General features: G+C 33.5%; 1 protein-coding gene across 2 annotated transcripts in view; it reads right to left on the bottom strand.

Annotated features, from left to right (window-relative positions):
* Positions 1-1708: 1708 nt before the first annotated feature.
* Positions 1709-19175, bottom strand: part of AP1AR (adaptor related protein complex 1 associated regulatory protein) — a 39297-nt gene continuing 21830 nt past the window's right edge. Inside the window, exons 2-10 of one of the 2 annotated variants that reach the window (XM_028121337.2) lie at positions 17799-17847; positions 15883-15909; positions 13265-13290; positions 10003-10099; positions 8742-8840; positions 6694-6752; positions 5934-6007; positions 4502-4630; positions 1709-3132 (exon numbers count right to left, since the gene is read on the bottom strand). In XM_028121337.2, the coding sequence (XP_027977138.1) occupies positions 2867-3132; positions 4502-4630; positions 5934-6007; positions 6694-6752; positions 8742-8840; positions 10003-10099; positions 13265-13290; positions 15883-15909; positions 17799-17847 (826 nt within the window). In that variant the 3' untranslated portion in view covers positions 1709-2866. Of the gene's footprint in view, positions 3133-4501; positions 4631-5933; positions 6008-6693; positions 6753-8741; positions 8841-10002; positions 10100-13264; positions 13291-15882; positions 15910-17798; positions 17848-19175 lie in introns of those variants that run through there. The other variant, XM_088021072.1, reaches the window with a different exon arrangement.

A 19175-nucleotide genomic window follows, 5' to 3' on the forward strand; every position in this document is an offset into this window, starting at 1 on the left:
GTTTTATTAGCCTACATCTGTAGTGAATGGGAGTGAGGTAGAAATCCCTGCTTCATTAGAACCAGGGAGTTAGATGAGAAATTGCCTTATGGCAGCCTTCTGCAAGATAGGGGAGCAGATGATAAATGGCTTTGTCACATCTCCTTGAAGACTGCCTATCTTGCCATGTTCCAGGGAGGTTCACAGAGCTTTGTCAAGATTTGGGTTGGAGTGTGGTTCAGTGTTGCTATATAGATGTGCAGTGAGCAAGGTTGCCAGGGCACCATGCTAGATGCATTATCCTACCATTGTCTTAGATTCTAGCTCTTCTTTGCCTCCATATCTAACCCATCAGAAAATCTTGTTAATTCTACATCTGAAGTTTATCAGCTCTGCATTCCTATCATCATCATCAACCCAAGTCACACCATGTCCCATTGCAAGTATCACACATACACTCTTGTCCTCTTATAACCCATTCTCTACATAGCAACTAGAGAAATTTTTAAAAAGATGCAAATCTGATCACTGTCTACTCTGGCTTACACAAAGTCAGTGGCTTTATACACCAAATAAAATTAACTCTTAACCATGGTCTACAAAACCTTACATGATCTGGCCCTTAAATACCCCTCCAGTATCATCTCATATTACTCTACCTCATGATGCTTCAGTCCCCGTGGTCTTTTCATTCTCAGAACATACCAAATGTTCTCCTATACCTCAGGAGCTTTATAAACATGCTTCACCAGGCTTTTTACTTGGCTGGTTCCTGCTCAACAGTTAGGTCTCAGCTCAAATGTCATCTCAGAGAAGGCTCTCTTGACCTACCAAAGTAGTCACTTAGTCCCCAGCTATCCTGTATTCTATCATCTTATATATTTTCTAATTGTGATCTGTGGTTTTCTTATTTATATGTTTACTTGTTATTATCTTGTCTCTCTCATCAGAATGTAGGCAAAAGAGCTTGAGCATTGTATGTCTTTTTACTATGTCCCTAACACTGTATCAGACACAGTAGATTCTCTAATATCTGCTGAATAAAAAAAGTTATTTCCAGTGTTTTTTATAAACATACAAAACAAGAAATTAATATCTTTTCTTAGCAGTTAAAACACAAACATTTTCAAATTTAGTTCCATCCTGCTTTCCTAATTCACTCCTTTTTGTCTTCAAGGCAGATTTAATAAAGTAATTATACCTCAGGAGTCAGAATTATTGCATGTTTATAGAGTAAAACTAGTAATGATCAAATAATTTATTATTTTTAAATGTAAAAATGTGTTTATTCATAATCCTTGAGGTTATCATTCCTTCAAAAAATTTTTTATGAACAAAATGCCAAGAAAAATTACAATAGTAGCTTATGCCAAACCAAAAATATACATCTGATGTATACAAACTTTAAAAGGCATAACACAGGCAATGTGAATATAGATTACCTTTAAAATATTTCCAGTGACAAAGCTACAACTTAAATTATGTTAAGACAGTCATAAATAATAGCATACCTAATATATTTACATATTTAAAGTATCATATTTATTTCTATGCGATAAAAAAAGATGAAACTATTGATGTCATTGCCTAGCAGTTCAAATATTGAAAGGGCCACATGATTTTTTTTTTTTTTTTAAGTACAGCAAGAACTTTAAGTTACTATTTATATCTGGACCTTCCTATATTTTTGAGAACATGCACTGTCACTGCTGCAAGAAAAAAAGAAAAAAAAAAACCAAGGAAAAATCAGAAAACAGTTTGCTTACCAAAATCATATTCAATCCTCAGCAAAATTAAGACAAGCAATTAGGGAGTGCTTTATAACCTTGGCCTTTCAAAGTGAAACAAACTTTAGGAAAAGAAGAGTTCATTGTATATCACAAATGCAGTTATTTATACTGATATGCTTAGTTCCATCCCATTAAAGCACCTTGTATTACAAGGCAAAGGAAAGCTTAATAAAATCAATGAATCCTTTCACACCAGAAAGGATTTTATTTTGAAATACCCGTATTGCATATTTAGGTTTTCCTTTCTTACTAAATCATGCACAGAGAGTATGTTCTGTGTAAAATCTTTCTAAGACCATTCATTGGAAATATAGAATTTAAAAAAATGACATCTAGAAATTTATCAATTAACTTAAAATCAATATTCATCTATAGTGGCTGCATGTAAAAGGAAGTGAAAAACCTAAATATATATATTTTCTTAAATATTACTTTTGATTACCAGCTTCAAGTATCTGAACTCTGAAAGTCTATTTTAACATATCCTTTGTTCCAACTGAATCAACATTATTATACTAGGATATGCAGTAAGTGTAGAAAAAAACTGATATTTCAGCATTTCTTTAGGGTCATCTACTCAATTGTGCTTACTATTAGATAATAAAATTTAAGTAAGTTATAGGAACAAATAATGTTGGAAAAGGTGGAAAAGGGAACACTATTATAAATCTGATCTGGCAGTCCCTCCTCCTGCTCCCTTCACGTCTGCTGAGAATTAACACAAAATGCCTTACTATTTTCACAGTTAACTACTGAAATAGGCTTAAGAAAGCATTCAAAGTAAACAAACTATTTTTAAAAGTGAAAATCTACAAATAGTAAACAGGAATGCTATAAAGAAGAGTTAAAATAAATTTAACTGATAACATGATAGAACCATTAAATTGTTTTTGAAAAGCAGAAGGCAGATGATGAAATTGCACTTAATTCTGAAGCAACTCAGATATAGCCTATCATTTCTATTCTTTTCTAATAAGAATTTACAACATGGTTTCTTATCTCCCTCTTAAAAAAAGGCTCAGCACAACTATTTATACATTCTAGTTGGTTTTTAACATTTGGTCACAACTGATAAAACAGGGTCATACAATTTTACCCTATCGTTTCTGTTGATCTGCATCAGATTGCTTTATGCCAGAATCAGACAGTTCTAATACAGGATTCACAAATCCAGAATACTCGGAATTGCCGTTATCATCCATTTCAGCACTAACAAAATCATTCTCCCACTCCAGCCCATTGGAATCATCAGAGGCTGATGTAGGATTACTTCCAGTCTTCTTGCTGCTATACTTAAGTGCTGCTCGGAGAATGTCTTCCTCTGTTTTGGAACGTTCTCTCATTGGAAGCATGCGATTCATTCCTATTATTTGGAAAGTTATTAGAAATCTCAGTGAAAATTTTAAAGGCTATATTAAAAGACTTTACAGTTTAAAAATGTAGCTTTTGTTTAACAATCAGACTTGATTTGTAAATTTACCTAAAGAGTCAATCCTATGGAGGCGCTGTTAAGGGAAGGTTTCTGGTGGGCTCTGTCTTCTATCTAGTCTAGTTGTGTTAATGACTTAAATAATAATCTTAAAAGTCATGTTATCTACAAATCTGATTAGCGTACAGATAGTATGGATTGTTTCTTTATTGATAAAAGACTCGCCTAGAGGACTAAGGTCCATTCCATCTCAAAATTCTATGAAATAGTTAATGCTTACTATTTTTATTAAAGTCCTACATTCTGTAATTGGTTCTTCATTTTCATGGATTATGTAGTTCTTAAAGTGAAAATGAAAACTTGAGCCTTATTCAGTGAAATAGCCTGAAAAAAAAAATCCACATTTTAGCTACAATTTTGAGTCATTGCTATGTGCCACACCTGTACTGGGTGTTTTATATAAGTTTCATTTCATCCTCACAACATTCATATGTTTATTTGTTCAAATATTTTTACTAACTGCTTATTATGTGCCAGGCATTTTTAGACCCTGAGTGTACAATGGTGAATAATCATCCTTTAAAGTAGGTTTATTATTTCCTTTTTATGATGAACAAACTGCAGCTTAAAGAGAGTAAGAAATCTACCTAAAGTACTACAGCTAGGAAGACATACCTAAAATTCAAACCTATGTCCATGTTAAAGCTTTTGTGCTACACAAAAAAACCCCCTAACAAATGGCTAATTTATAATGAATCAAAAGATAATAAAATTTTGGCTTTAGGTTGACCACAAGGGGGCAGTAATTCTTCTTACTAATATAAAATGGGCTGGATTACAGAAACCTTAAAGTGAAAAACTAACATTTATTATTTATTTCTTTAAGAGCTTTTATTTATTTATTTGACAGAGAGAGACACAGCGAGAGAGGGAACACAAGCAGGGGGAGTGGGAGAGGGAGAAGGAGAAGCAGGCTTCCCACTGAGCAGTGAGCCCACTGTGGGGCTTGATCCCATGGGGGACGCTGGGATCATGACCTGCGCCAAAGGCAGATACTTAACGACTGAGCCACCCAGGTGCCCCTAACGTTTGTTTTTTAAAGCTCAGGAAACACTAAGAATTAAGCAACTTTCTAAGCCATTTATCAACAAGGGATAATCACTAATACAGCAAGAGACCAAGAAATTTTTATAATGATTTTTTAAGGCCTTGCACTCCTTTCAATTTAAAGTAAAATACCAAGTAGATTTCTATAGATTAACATGCATTAAAATTTTTAGGTAAAATTGTGAATATACAATACCTTCTTCATCTTCCCACTCTAGATCTAGGGATGTACTGTCATCATTTCCACTTGTTGATTTAGTTTTGGTCATTAAATCACAACTACTTTCTGTATTTGGCGTCAACACTGTGGCATCTGATGAGAGTCCTAGAATATACACCAAATATAATGTGATCATTTGTACTCTTTTACCACAACCATTTATTTTGTAATATTATCTTTCTCCAAATATTATTATTCCTTTCAACATCATATGAAACAATTATTGAAATCATCACATTGGTAAGTTTTTGTTAGGAACAACATATGGCTTTTTTCCTTTTCCTTTCCTTTTTTTTTTTTGCCATGCAGCATGATAAACATGAAAATTTAAATGAATTATAAACTTTTCCAATACAATGAACTTTAGATAATAATTACAAAGAGGGACAAAAAATAAGTGAAAAAATAAAAATGAAAGCAGTCTGTTTTCAAAAGGAACCACTACTATGCTTCCATTATTGGAAGTACAGGAGTTCTGACTATTGAAACTTAGAGAAAAACACTTTAATCTTATAAATAAATTTGTAATAAGTAAAATAAGTACACTTTTGTACTACTTCTTCCCACCTTCCCTTTTCCTGGGAGGGGGAGAAGTAACACCACAGTAGAAATGGAAAAACGAGTGCTTGACTCTCCTTCCAGATCTACAGTAATAGCCTGAGATTTTTCTTTGCTCCAACTTCCTTTTTTTTTTTTTTTAATTTACTTATTTGTCAGAGAGAGAGAGCACAAGCAGGGGGAGAAGCAGGCAGAGGGAGAAACAGGCTCCACACCAAGCAGGGAGCCTGATGCAGGACTCGATACCAGGACCCTCGGATCATGACCTGAGCAGAAGGCAGAAGCTTAATGGACTGAGCCATCCAGGCACCTTGCTCCAACTCCTTTTTAAAAGGAAAGATAAGGGGTGATTGGGTGGCTCAGTCGGTTGTGCGTCCAACTCTTAATCTCAGCTCAGGTCTTGATCTTGGGTCATGAATTTAGGCCCCATGTTGTGCTCCACGCTGGGTGTGGAGCCTACTTAAAAAAAATAAAATAAAAAATAAAAAGGAAAGATAAATTGTATAATTAAGGACTAGTTAACTGACCTATCTGGAAAATATAAATTTAAAGGGCAGAAAGTTCTATAGAAACAGAGCCAAGATCTCCAATTATCTGTTTACTGTGGCATAAAGTTAAAAAGTATGTATCTTTTTTTTTTAAAGATTTTATTTATTTATTTGAGAGAAAGAGTGAGAGAGAGAGCACGAGAGGGAAGAGGGTCAGAGGGAGAAGCAGACTCCCCGCTGAGCAGGGAGCCCGATGTGGGACTCGATCCCGGGACTCCAGGATCATGACCTGAGCTGAAGGGAGTCGCTTAACCAACTGAGCCACCCAGGCACCCAGTATGTATCTTTTTTAAAAGACTTACTACTACTTCGAAAAACTTCATACTGTGACTTTATATTTCTCAAACAAGATTCAAAGTCGTCTTCTGGTCCTGAACTGTAATTAAAGTAAAAGAAATATATTCATAATAGATGCAACATAATGCATGCTTAAGTTAATTTATGGCATTTTAGTTTGAAGGTCTATCCCACACAAATTTATAATTACTATACAATTAGAGTAACCTAATGAAAATAGGTCTTAATTTTCTTAATGCTAGCAATAAACTGAAAATGGTTAAGATTTTGGTTAGTATTAAAGTCAAAGCTTAGTAATAAGTCCATCTTCATAATTTACAATAATGAATCATGAAAAAGATACTTTGAATGAGTGGAAAATATGACTCTGGAATGTGTCTTCTAAAAAATGATCACACATAAACTTTATTATAAGAAAAAGAGATGTGTTAAGGAAAACACAAACAAGCAGGGCAAGACATAAGCAATTTATCCAAAAGCATTCAGTGTGTTACTGCATCATTTTGTTTCCTTTTTTTTCTTTTGCATCATTTCCATATGGAAGATATGAGCACTCTTAAAAATGCAATGAAATCAATTCAAATAAATAATGATCACTTTCCAATGTAAAGAAAGCAAATGTTCTCAGTATTCTTACAAGATAGTGTCTTTTTTTTTTTAGGGAACACACATACATAATATGTATACAAATACCCAGAGCTGAACTGTGCTCTTTGGAAAATACATTTTCTACCACTAAGGGAAGTAGTATGTTTCACTATTTACCTCTGATATTCTCCATTGTTTGAAGGATGGTATCGCTGCACAACTCTCTGACTTTCTTGCTTTGGAAACATAATGCAATACAAAATCACTCTGTTGTAAAATTATACTTTAAAAAATCATTCATACAACACCCAAAGATATTTTTTCTAGTTCCTAAAAAAAAAAAAAACTTTAAAAGTTATTCTATTGAAGTCTTTTTCCTTAAATGTATCACTGTTCATTTCTATATCCTCTTATTTATGGCTGGAATTTCTCTCAATCTTTCAGTGTATAATCCTTGAGGGGTCAGAATATTCAGTGTTATTAAAAACAAATTTTAAAACATATATATATTGGTGTACTGAACATTCTTATTACACCTAAGAACTTCTAATAACTGGAAGGATGAAGGGTAAGAAAAAAAATAGTTAAAACAGTAGATGAAGTTCTATTCTGGCTGAAATAAGTAGCAATTGAACAAACGATCTAGAAGACCTGGCTGAGCTGACTCAGAAATAATAAAAACAAAGGATTTAAAAGACCTGTCAGATAGTTAAGGCTCTGACAGTTACTAGCTTTGTGTCCATGGCATGTCCTTTACTTTCTGTTTTTTTTCATCTGTAAATTATAGATGGCTATAATACTGCTCTAGCAAACTCATAGGGCTATTGTGAAAATCAAATGAACTTGCATATATCTGTGTTATCTTTGTGTGCCAGTGTATGTTGTACACACTGCTACGTGTTCCTGTATCAGTATTTAGGGAAGAAAAATCTCCGAGAACTCTGGAAAAATGCTCAGAGAACCCAAATAGATGCTGCATATGGAATGCTTTTGTCTTTAAAAGGTGAGCAGTAGAGAATTTATTATAGTAAAAAGACTTATGTAAATTATAGCCAGAAAAATATTTTTATTTCTTTACAGAAGATGAGTTAATTTTTAAACTTTCCACTAGTTAGAACTTACGAAAAAACAAAAACAAAACCCCCCACTCTCCCATATAATCTAATTAGTCTGCTGAAACAGAGTAATCAAAATGATAGGGGAGCAGGGGGAGAAAGAGAGAGAGAAAAAGGACACAGGTCACATATAAACTCATAGCAATATGACACATGATTTTTCAGTTTCTCTAAGTTACAGTAATTATGTGACATGATCTTTGTACTACTTCAGTTAATATTACAGTAGAGAGTTCACATAGGCAAAATATGGAGGAAGATACTAAGTAGGATAACTGGCTAAGCACTGCTGTGCTTGAATGCTGGCTCTACCATTTATTAACTGTAGGATTTTATTAAGCAAGTTATTTAACATTTCTGTCCCTTGGCTTCCTCATCTATAAAATGAGGATTGAAAACGCTACTTATCTCCAAGGATTGTTGCGAGGATTAAACAAAGTAAAACATGTAAACTATTTAAAACAGTAATACCATAAATGCCTGTTGTTAATAGTGGTCTGGCTTTATAGTAATGCCATATTAGCATATAGCATGGTGAGATATAATAAATCTGTTGCCTTCTCTGATAATATGCCAAAGATTTCTCAAGATTCAAACTCTAAATCTCCCAAAGACACAAGAATAAAGATGAGAAATATACAATATTTGAAAATGAGGCAAATTGCCCAGCTTACCAGATTCAAAGAAGTATAAGAAATTCCAGCAGTTCAAGGAATTGTTTAAAAAAATACAAAAATAAACTAAAAAATGCTGCAGAAATTATATTTAAAGACTAGTTTTGTAATGTTTCCACCTAAGAGTATATTTATTTTTCCAAAAGAATACTGGATTTCAGAAAACTACATTTCATCTTTGGGATAAATAAGAATTAGCTTCTGCTAATTTAAAGCTAAACAACATTCAATATCAAGCATATACTTTGATGTTCTTTCTAGTTGTTAAAGACAAGCTAATTTGCCTTTAAAATTCTTAAAAATATATACATAAATACATTTGTTGTTAAATAAGAAGCCCTTGATTCTAGGGTGGGGAAAGAGTCTCAACTAAGATTTGTCAGAGAAAATCAGGAGAAAAGCAGCCCTAATATATGTTGGGGTCTTTTCCCCTCACCTCCAAGAGCTTTCGCTGCTTTGCTGCCCTGGCTGCTTCACGCTGTGCAGCGTATAAAGCTTCTTCTTCTAGTCTTAACTTCTCTTCTTGTAAGGCTAACTGTATATGAACAAAACAATAAGGATTAACAAAAATCAGAACCTGTCTAACTGCTCTAAAAATAAAATGTTTGTTTGTAAAATTAAAAATAAATTATTAAAAAATAAACAATCTCTACAAAGCATAGTAGAATTGAAATTTTTGTGATTTCTCATTTCAATTTCTCCTTTTATAAAATAATTCAAATGATATCAAACATATTATAGAACTCTTTAGAAGTTGAATTATGAAGTAGTAGCATTTAATTTGCAGAAATACAAAATTGCTTCTTCCTTTAGAATATGCAGTGATCTTCATTCTCAACAATTGTTCCAATGCCTATCACCCTGACTAGTTTAAAGGTTTGGCTTTCATTAGTCCAAGGTCTTTAAACTAAGGCCAATCATTTCACCATCTATCAAAGTAAAGTAAGCTTTCACAAAGTTCATGTCTCATTGATGCATATGTGTCCTGAATTTTGCTATCAAGCTATTCAAAAATTACTTTCAAATTTAAGTTTTGCCATTCATAATAGCATACAAACTGCCTTAGTGATAATCTATTGCATGTCAAACTTAAAAATAAAATTTCAATTTTTTTTTCTTTAGCCTAATAATTAGCATCTATTGCATAGCTTAAATTAATGCTGTTGAAATAACTAACTGGTACTTAAAAGACTATTCTTAAATCTATAATAGAATATGACTAATTCCATTTAGCGAATAGCAAAACTATAATTACAGGCCATTCCCATAAACACATTAAAGTAAATATAACATTTATGATTATAGTTTATGGTTCACTTACTAAGAATAAACAAGTCCAAGACAAACAAAAAGACTTAAAAAACATTTATTGTGAAACAGACTTTTTAAAAGTTGGTTTTAAAAACAAAAATACATGTATCTTGCCAGAGTCTCTACTTGTGAATTAAGAAATTAGTTTTTAGAAGAATGTATTATCTTCATTTTTGGCAGCATATGATTTCTGATAAATTAAAATGAAATAAAACAAACTATAATAGACTAGAATTTTTTTTTACTTTTAAAATCTTCATCTGTATAATATCTAAATATAGATCCAGTGACTATTCATATGCACCATATTAGTTAATCTCAACTTTCTCTATAGTATAAACAGAGGTCTTATGATAACATACTTAAGCAACATAAAGACTATTTACCTCTTTTTGAATTTTCATATCAAGATCCTTCTGTTTTTCAGCAATAGAATCATAATGCCTCTCTCTTAGGTTGACAATTTCTTCCTCAGTAAGAGGCCTACAGAGAAAAATGAGGGAGAAAAAAGAAAGAAAAGAAAAAATATTTTTGATGAGTACAAGTCAAAATAAAACACTCATCAACCACAGAAATACTAAAATTGTACTGTCAAAGTATTAAAACAATTTGATGCTATAATTTCAATGGTTATGAATAAAAAGGCATATATTCTAACACTTGCTATAATCTGGTATATATGTTGAATAGGATGATATATATCATCAGAGTATTTTTTAGCACTACAACCACTTTTAAGAAATGTGGACTCCATTTACCTTCACTTTGGCTTTGCTTCAGCCTTCCGACCATATCCCAAAATGTACACCATAAAGTAAAAACTTCAGTACGCTACGCTCTGATAGCCCTCTTACCATTCCGGAACTCTTAACTCACATACCCACTACCCTCCTATTTATCCTGCTCAATCACTCTGGCTACTCCAGGGTCTTGATCTCTTCCCTTTCCTCCCTTTTCTCCTGTCTATCTATCCTAATTACCTTGCCAACCTTCACATACAACCAATATGGACACCAATGGCAAATCTGATGTACTTTCTTACCAACATACTCACCTTCTTGCACTCCTGTCATGATACCTTATTCACCCAGCTTACTTTCTGACTTGGATCAATTCCATGATTAGCCCTTTCTCCTGAGAGCTGCTAGAGAAAATCTAACATTACCAATAACCCTTTTCTTAGACATGGTCAACTCCCTCTCACATCTTAACTACTTCAAATCTTCAAGTACTCTTTAAGTTCCTCATTCAAACTCTTTTCTCTTGGAAGTCAATTCCACCCCACTCTGAGACATGGGAAGCACCAACCAGCAACTCCTTCAACTTCTTTCCACTCCTCCTCTTACTTGAGTCTATCCTCTCTATTCTTCCCTCCATCCTCTGAAGAGGTGGCATTCCTTAACTTGTTCAAGGTCATCTGCTACACTTATACTCTTGATTCATTCACCACTGATGCCACCCTTGCTCCCCTACTCCAGGGTATTCTCTGGGACGTTGCTCTATCAATTAGCACCTCTCTTTCATCTTAGCCTACTTTTTATTTTATTTTATTTTATTTTTTTAAAGATTTTATTTATTTGTTTGAGAGAGAGAATGAGAGAGAGAGAGCACATGAGGGGGAGGGGTCAGAGGGAGAAGCAGACTCCCCGCCGAGCAGGGAGACCGATGTGGGACTCGATCTTGGGACTCCAGGATCATGACCTGAGCCGAAGGCAGTCTTTTAACCAACTGAGCCACCCAGGTGCCCCACATCTTAGCCTACTTTTTAAAATCTGTCTTCACCTCTCTTCCATGTGAAGGGAGGAGGGAAGAAAGAAAAAAAGGAGAAAAAAAGGAAAAACCTTCATGTGATCTATATTTATCTTTAGCCACTCCCTCTCTCCTTCCCATTTCCGCTAAAATTCGTGAAACTAATGTACACTGATAGTGCATCTAGCACTTACTGTGTCAGGCTCTCTTCCATGTACTTTACATATATTAACTAATTTTAATCCTCACACCAACACTATCAGGTAGATATAGAGATAATACACATAAGGAAAATGAGATGAAGACAGATTATGTCCAAATAAATCAAATAGTATGTGACAAAGCTAGGATCTGAATCCAGGTAGTCTAGCTCCTTGCTCTTAACTGCTGTGTTTATCTTACCTTCTCTGTCCTTACCTCCCATTCTCTCACTACCTCATGGCAATCTATCTTTGCTTTCATCCCTAATAACTCTAGCAAAGGTGGCTTCTATGTTGTCAAATACAGTAGTCATTTTTGAGTCTTTATCTTCTTACTTCAGTTTGATGAAACGGTGTTGGCCGTTCTCTCCATTCCATCTGTCTGCCAGTCTGTTTCTGTCTTCCCTTGGCTTTCTATGCTCTCTTACTTCTTTTTGTTCACTGAATCTTGCTTGTCTTCAGAATCCTCTTATAGTATTTGCCTATTCAACCCTCAGACCACTGCTCTCTCTCTATACTCCAAGCACCCCACTTCCTTCTGTTCCCAGTCTCAGGTAGGTGATCTTGATAATTAAAATGGTTTTAACCACCAGTATAAGGTAATGTCTCCTACTTCTGTTCCTCTAGCCCTAACTTCTGCCTAGGGCTTTTTTTTAAAGGTTTTTTTTTTTTTTTTTGAGGTATAACTTAAATAAAATAAAATAAAAATTTTAAGTATTCAGTTCATTAAGTTTTGACAATTGTATACACTTGTGTAACTGCCACACAAAGCAAGATACAAACATATCCATTCCTCCACAAAAATCCTCTTGTGCCTCTTTTCAGTCAACCCACTTTGTTCATGCAATTTCTTCTGTCTGAAATGCTCTCCTCCTCTGGATAGTTATCACTAGCCAACACTTCAGGATCAACTTAAGTGTCATCTCCTTAACGAAGTCTACCTGGACACACCTCTTCTCACACATTTTGGGCAAATGGTCTCTCCTTTAGGTTTTCCATGCATATTTTATAACTGCTATTTAATCTCTTTTTCCATCTTATGTTGAAATTGGTCATTTACACAAACTACCTCCCAGACCAGGATATTCTTTCTTCTAAAGTAGAGAAACATGTTTGATTTTTTAATTCCAGTGCCTAGCACAGTGCCACATAATTGCCTAATAAATGTTTGCTAAACTAAAAAAGGTAAAGAATATGCATTAAAAATATGAAAGTGTATGAAAATATTCTCTTGATATTAAGAACTCTCAAGTTAAAGACAGATGGTTCTTCTTCAAGTAGCTCATACAATTTCAAAAGAATCTAAAAAGGCTGCTTAAATAAGAGTATCAAGGTTCTAGTTAACCTGTTAGTAAAACAAGTTTTAGAATGTCATGAGGAAGGAAAAGGGGGATATTTTAAAAATTCAAGGAAGTGTATTTATTGATATTAAATAGTTTTTTAAAAACTAAAAAATACATGACTTAGGTTCAATAGGAGAACACTAGGTACTACTGTACATTAAATTCCTTAATGTTCAAAACAATACTTTGAGATGTTATTATTTGCCTCAAACTTCTAGAAAGAGAAAACTAAGGTCCTGAAATGTAAACTATTCAATGCCTCAAAGCAAGCAAATGACAGAGCCTTGATTCTTAAGAGAGTTTTTCATGGTTCACACAGACATTGTTTAAAAAAAAAAAAAAAAAAAAAGCCTTACCTATGACTGCTTCCTGGGCTTTCCCCCTGTACAAAAATTAAACAATTAAAGAAACTTCACTAGCTGAACTCTATGTAAGGTAAGTCAATAAAATTTTTATTTAATCAAAATATTTTCTGCTTATCTATTTTTATCATAGTAAACAAATTTTATTATTAAAGTGTCTTAAACAAAAAGCTTTAAAATTTTACAACTTCTCAAAAGCAAAATTTATTATCTAGCTTAATTATGTATCAACTAATTATTGGACATTTCTTAATTTATTTTAACAAATATATTCTACACCAAATGAACTTCTGGGTCAGGATGGTACTAGACAACATATCTTCTATGCCCTCATCATTTACAGTTGATCCTCATTATTTATAGATTCCATATTTGTAAATTCACCTATGTAACATCAAAACTAATAATTCCTGTGCTTTTGTAATCATGAACAGACTTCCACAGAACAACAAAAACTCTGAATGACCCAAAATGCATATTCCCAATGGCAGCAGAACATGGTGATGCTCTGCCTTTTTGTTTCAGTTTTCATACTGTCCTCTTTACAGTCTATTGAGTACCAGGTTTTTTTTTCATGTTTGTGCTTTTTTGTTGGTGATTTCACTGTTTAAAATGACTCCTGGGGTGCCTGGGTAGCTCAGCCAGTTGGGTGTCTGCCTTCAGCTCGGGTCATGGTCCCGGGGTCCTGGGATTGAGCCTCCTGGGATCATCAGACTCCTTGCTCAGCAGGGAGCCTGCTTCTTCCTCTCCCTCTGCCTGCCTCTCCCCCTGCTTGTGCTCTCTCTCTCTGTGTCAAATAAATAAATTTAAAAAAATCTTTAAAAAAATTTAAGAAAAAATAAAATGACTCCCATGTGTGGTGTTGAAGTGCTGTTATCTAGTGAAGTGCAAGGAGGCTGGAGCAAGCCTTAGGGAGAAAATGTGTGTGTTGGACAGGCTTCGGTTCAGGCATGACTTATACTGCTGTTCAAAGTTAATGAATCAATAATATATATTAAAATTAGTTGTCAAACAGACACCTAAAACAAGGTAACTTACTGATTGGTTGATGAAAATGTTGTGACTAGAAGCTTACAGGAATCTAACTTTCTATTCCCCCTGAGAGTAATGGTCCAGTTGGTATTCAGTAATTCAGCATTTATGGCAACTTTATAGAACATAACTACCACAAACAATGAGAATCAATTGTTTTTGTTTTTTTTCACATGGTTATGAAATTACCTATATTTTTTTTCTCCAAAGTAAACCATAACTACTTTTAAGCCTGATTGGGATTTACGTATCTTTCTTAGACACGTAAGCTATTCATATGTGATAGTTAAAATATATGGCCAAGTAACAGCAGGAATAAAACTCAGAATGATAGGAAACAACACTACAAAACAAGATGATATTCAACTAAACCAAACACAAAATATGATAGGAAAGAGGAAAAGACTCTTGTTTTAAAAAAATATATGGAATTAAAGTAACCTTTGAAATGGGAAAGAAATTAGGTTCTAGGAAACATTAAATATTTGGCAGAAATTTTACTGGGAAAAAAAAGAGTAAGCTAGTTTCTCAAATGTGTTCTACCAGATGATAATAAATATGTATTATTGTTTTAAAAAAGGATTTATACTCAAATTAATTTGGGAAATGTTAACTTGAATAGGTTTAAATAATTTTCTTAACAGTTCCTTAACGGTTTCTTTAATAGTTCTTCTTAGAAGCCTTATTGTGCTAATTTACACTCTTGAGACTAGTATTCTGTACACACTGTGGGAAATGTTGGGCTAAAGAATAATTTAAATTTGTTTGATACATTTTCCTCTTTCCTTAGGAAATCAAAAAGTTACAAAAGGTCAGAGCTTGCAGTGTTGTTCCAGTAGAACTCATTTTAGAGTTGTATGAAGTAGGCCTAAGGGGGGCTAAGTAACTTGTACAAACTCATATAATTAGTTTAGTGAAGTTGAAACTTAGCTCACAGACTAAAACTCTTCTAACTACAACCAGTGCCTTGGAAATATGCATTTCACTAATTCTAAACTGCTTTTTTCCCTGTTTTCATATATCTGTACTTGGAATGCATCTTATATTTAAGTTTTAGATGAGATGAAATGCAAAAAATCAACAAAAAGAATAACTGTTAAAAAAGATAATGGCTAATGTCAGATAAAGTGATTGTAGAATGGACCATGTATAAATTCCACCCTGAGAAATCTATGAAAACTATGGTTAAAGAACAGATCTACCCTGGATTGTTGAGGAATCTTACCTACCTAATGGCAAGAGGTTAGAAATATTCCTTTTTTAAAGTTCCTTGAGTTCTACAGCATGCTTTAAAATATGATACATATACATGTATATATATATATATAAAATACATGAAACTAATATACAAAACTATATACCATATGTACAGTATTATATACATTATATATGAGAAAATTCTGAATTATATGCTAATATAAATAAGCAAATTAGTATAAGAAACTAAAAAGTAAAAATAAAAACCAGAAGATAAAAATTCTAAAATAAAAGACAATAAAATAAAAATTTAAAAAATAATTGCTAGAATTAATGACTCATGAGAATAAATATGGGTTTTGTACTATGGTGGAAATACTTACTTCATCACTTTCCACTAGATTCTCAAACTGGAAGAACAAGAAAGTAAGTGTTAGGAGGGATATTTGTCTAAGGTACATATATCAGAAAAAATTGTCACTTTTTTCACTTTGAAAATAATATACCTTTATATTTCTTTAATTTTATTATGTTATGTTAATCACCATACATTACATCATTAGTTTTTGATGTAGTGTTCCATGATTCATTGTTTGCGTATAACACCCAGTGCTCCATGCAGAACGTGCCCTCTTTAATACCCATCACCAGGCTGACCCATCCCCCACCCCCCTCCCCTTTATACCTTTATATTTTTAAGATGAGTCATGTGTCCCTTTATACACTAGTTCATTTGATATATCCAACATTCCGATAAGATAGCTAAGATAAGCATATACTATTATTTATGATTTTATGTGAGAAAAAGGAGAATTACAGCAATTTTCTTCATAAATCAGAAACTTTTTAAAACTTATAAACTAAAACTTTCCCCTGAATTATTTCATATGGGTGTTTTAAAACCACATTACCAGTTTCCATTTGAGTTCAGAACAAATTTAATGTCATAAGAAGGAGAATTTGCTCAAGAAACAGGGACTTCGGGGCACCTGGGTGGCTCAGTTGGTTAAGCGACTGCCTTCGGCTCACGTCATGATCCTGGAGTCCCAGGATTGAGCCCCACATCGGGCTCCCTGCTCAGCGGGGAGTCTGCTTCTCCCTCTGACCCTCCCCCCTCTCGTGTTCTCTCTCTCATTCTCTCTCTCTCTCAAATAAATAAAATCTTAAAAAAAAAAACCAGGGACTTCAAAGATACTCAAATAAGAGTTTATCTTATAATATTTATATTTATTCATCTACTCATTCATTTAACTATTTACTGAAAATCTGCCAGATGGTAGTCACTACTCCCAAACACAGTGTCTTTCTACAGATAGGAATGTAAACAATTTGATGATGATGTGATAAACACTATTATGTAAAATGACTGGATGAAAGTCATTACTACTAAATTATATTACTAAAATATATGTATTTTAGCTATAATTTGATAAATAACCACGGAAGAAAAGTTTTATTGTTAACATTGTTTTATAAAAATCAAGAAAACAGTGAATTCAAAGGTTTAGAAAGATAAGAATTCAAAGAAATGACTTAAAATTATTATCTTGAACTTTTTTTTGATTGGTGATTTAAAGAAACTAGTTTCTGGTTTATATGCTTCTTTATTTAATATAGAAGGCAGTGAAGTACAGTGTTCAATCTTTGAAGCCAGGCAGTTTGGGACTGGAATTAGGTTCTACCACTTAAGGGGACATGTAACAAAGCCCAACCTCTTCATCACCTGTCTAACTAAGCCTCCGATTCTCTTCCATAAAATGGGATGACTGCCACCCATTCAACACAACTGTATTAAGAATTATGTTGATGACATTTATAAACTGTATGGTGGAGTAGGTGGTACAAAGCAGGAGCTGAATAGATTCTATTATCTATTTTACATACAAAGAATAAGCAATTCAGTGATTTGTACTGTAGAGTTGCTTAAAATCAGCTTTCTGCTTTGATTCTGCTACACCCCTCTATTGACCCAGGCCAACCATCTATCTCTAGAATCACTGCCTACTGAGCCATTATAACTGCTAGAAGCATACCCCTCTGAATTGTGCAGGGTGAAAAAAAGACAAAAACAAAAACACCACTTCTTAAATAGAAATAGCAATTCTATTAGAAGAACAGGACCTTAGTCTATAAACTTTTCCCTGTTCACCCCTCCCCTCATCACCCCAATTCTTTCCCTCTTCACTAGCATCAATAATACTGAAATATAAAAAGTCCATACTAATTTAATGAAAAGAAAAATGTCCTTTCTGCCTTCCTGAAGGTACTTTTATCCAAATAGATTCATGACTCTACTCACCTCTATAGTTAAGTGCTCACCTCTTGAGCATGTTCTAAAATACTTGGATCTGGGAAGAAAAACAGAAAAACTTTAAAAAAAAATCACAATTAATACTAAAACTGAGCCAATATAGAAGGATAAAAACGTTTCCACAAAAACATTTTCCAGAGTTTCAAACTAAGTTATGAGTTTAAAAGTATTCAACCAATATTCTTCTACTGATACTAATATTTACTAAACCTGTAATAATAAATTTATTTTTACTACATAGAACAGAAAAGAATTAAGTTTTAAAATTATCTCATTATTTTTACTGTATCAAGGAAAGTATCATGTTAAAATACCGACGTGTTAAATAATATGTAAGAGTATGTTTCCAATTTTCTTAAACATATGCAAAACAATAAAAATCTGAAAAGATATATGCCAATATGTTAAGAGTGGTTATCTCCAGATGGTAGAATCCCATGTTTATACAAAATGAGGTGCTTTTTATTCTTTCCATGCCCATACACATTTTAATCATTCTCTTCTGTGCCTATTAGTGAAATTTACATGTAATCAATAAGAATCTCCTTTGTTACAGCTGCTCCAAAGACATGTCCACACTGGATATACATACATCTCCTCTATTATAGTATAAAAGTTGGTTATAGGGCAGAAGCACCCAAACTCCTTTACTACTGGAAGTGCCAGGAGATTATAAGACTTTAACTTATAATGTGGTTCCTGTTATAGCTGCTTAAATTGATGGAGGAAAGGTCTTCCATGCCTCCACAGAGATCAAAAGTCACACTGAGGGTTCCTGATGTGTCAGGATCCTTGGACAGAAAGTACCTCTTTAAGACATGAGAAGAATCCCAGGGTTGGGAGAGTTCAGAATGCTTTGTATTATGTGTATATGTATGTGTGGAGGGGCATACAGGTTTAGTGAAAGAGAATGCTATATTATCATGATTAGATTTTTATTATTATAAAGAACAAAAATCATAGGTCCCATTTTTAGTACAATCTTTATTTGCTAACAGATGCAAAGCAGCTTTATTGCCCATTAAGAGGTCATTAGTAAAAAACAAAGGACTTAAGTACTGTCATTTCACAGATCTAATATTTTATGGAACATATCCAGTACAAACAAAATACCCTTAATTCTCTAAGCATCTATTTGTCCCATTCTTCTATTTTCCCAATTTCTCACACAAAAACAGAAATGAGTTGAGCCTTCAAACAGCACTGTGTTCTGGCATTAGGATTCATGTTTAAAGTACTATGCTCTCTCCCTGTAACCATCACTCTCTTCCTTGAATGAAGAATCTGTCTCTGATTAATCTATTTCTCCTTCCAGGTTTACTGAGTGATGTAGCTGAATAATGAAATAAAGTTCAGTAATATTAT

The sequence above is a fragment of the Eumetopias jubatus genome, unplaced genomic scaffold (genome assembly GCF_037043125.1).
Source record: "Eumetopias jubatus isolate StellerSeaLion01/CBP00866 unplaced genomic scaffold, mEumJub1_p1.0 scaffold_2, whole genome shotgun sequence".
Lineage (NCBI taxonomy): Eukaryota > Metazoa > Chordata > Mammalia > Carnivora > Otariidae > Eumetopias > Eumetopias jubatus.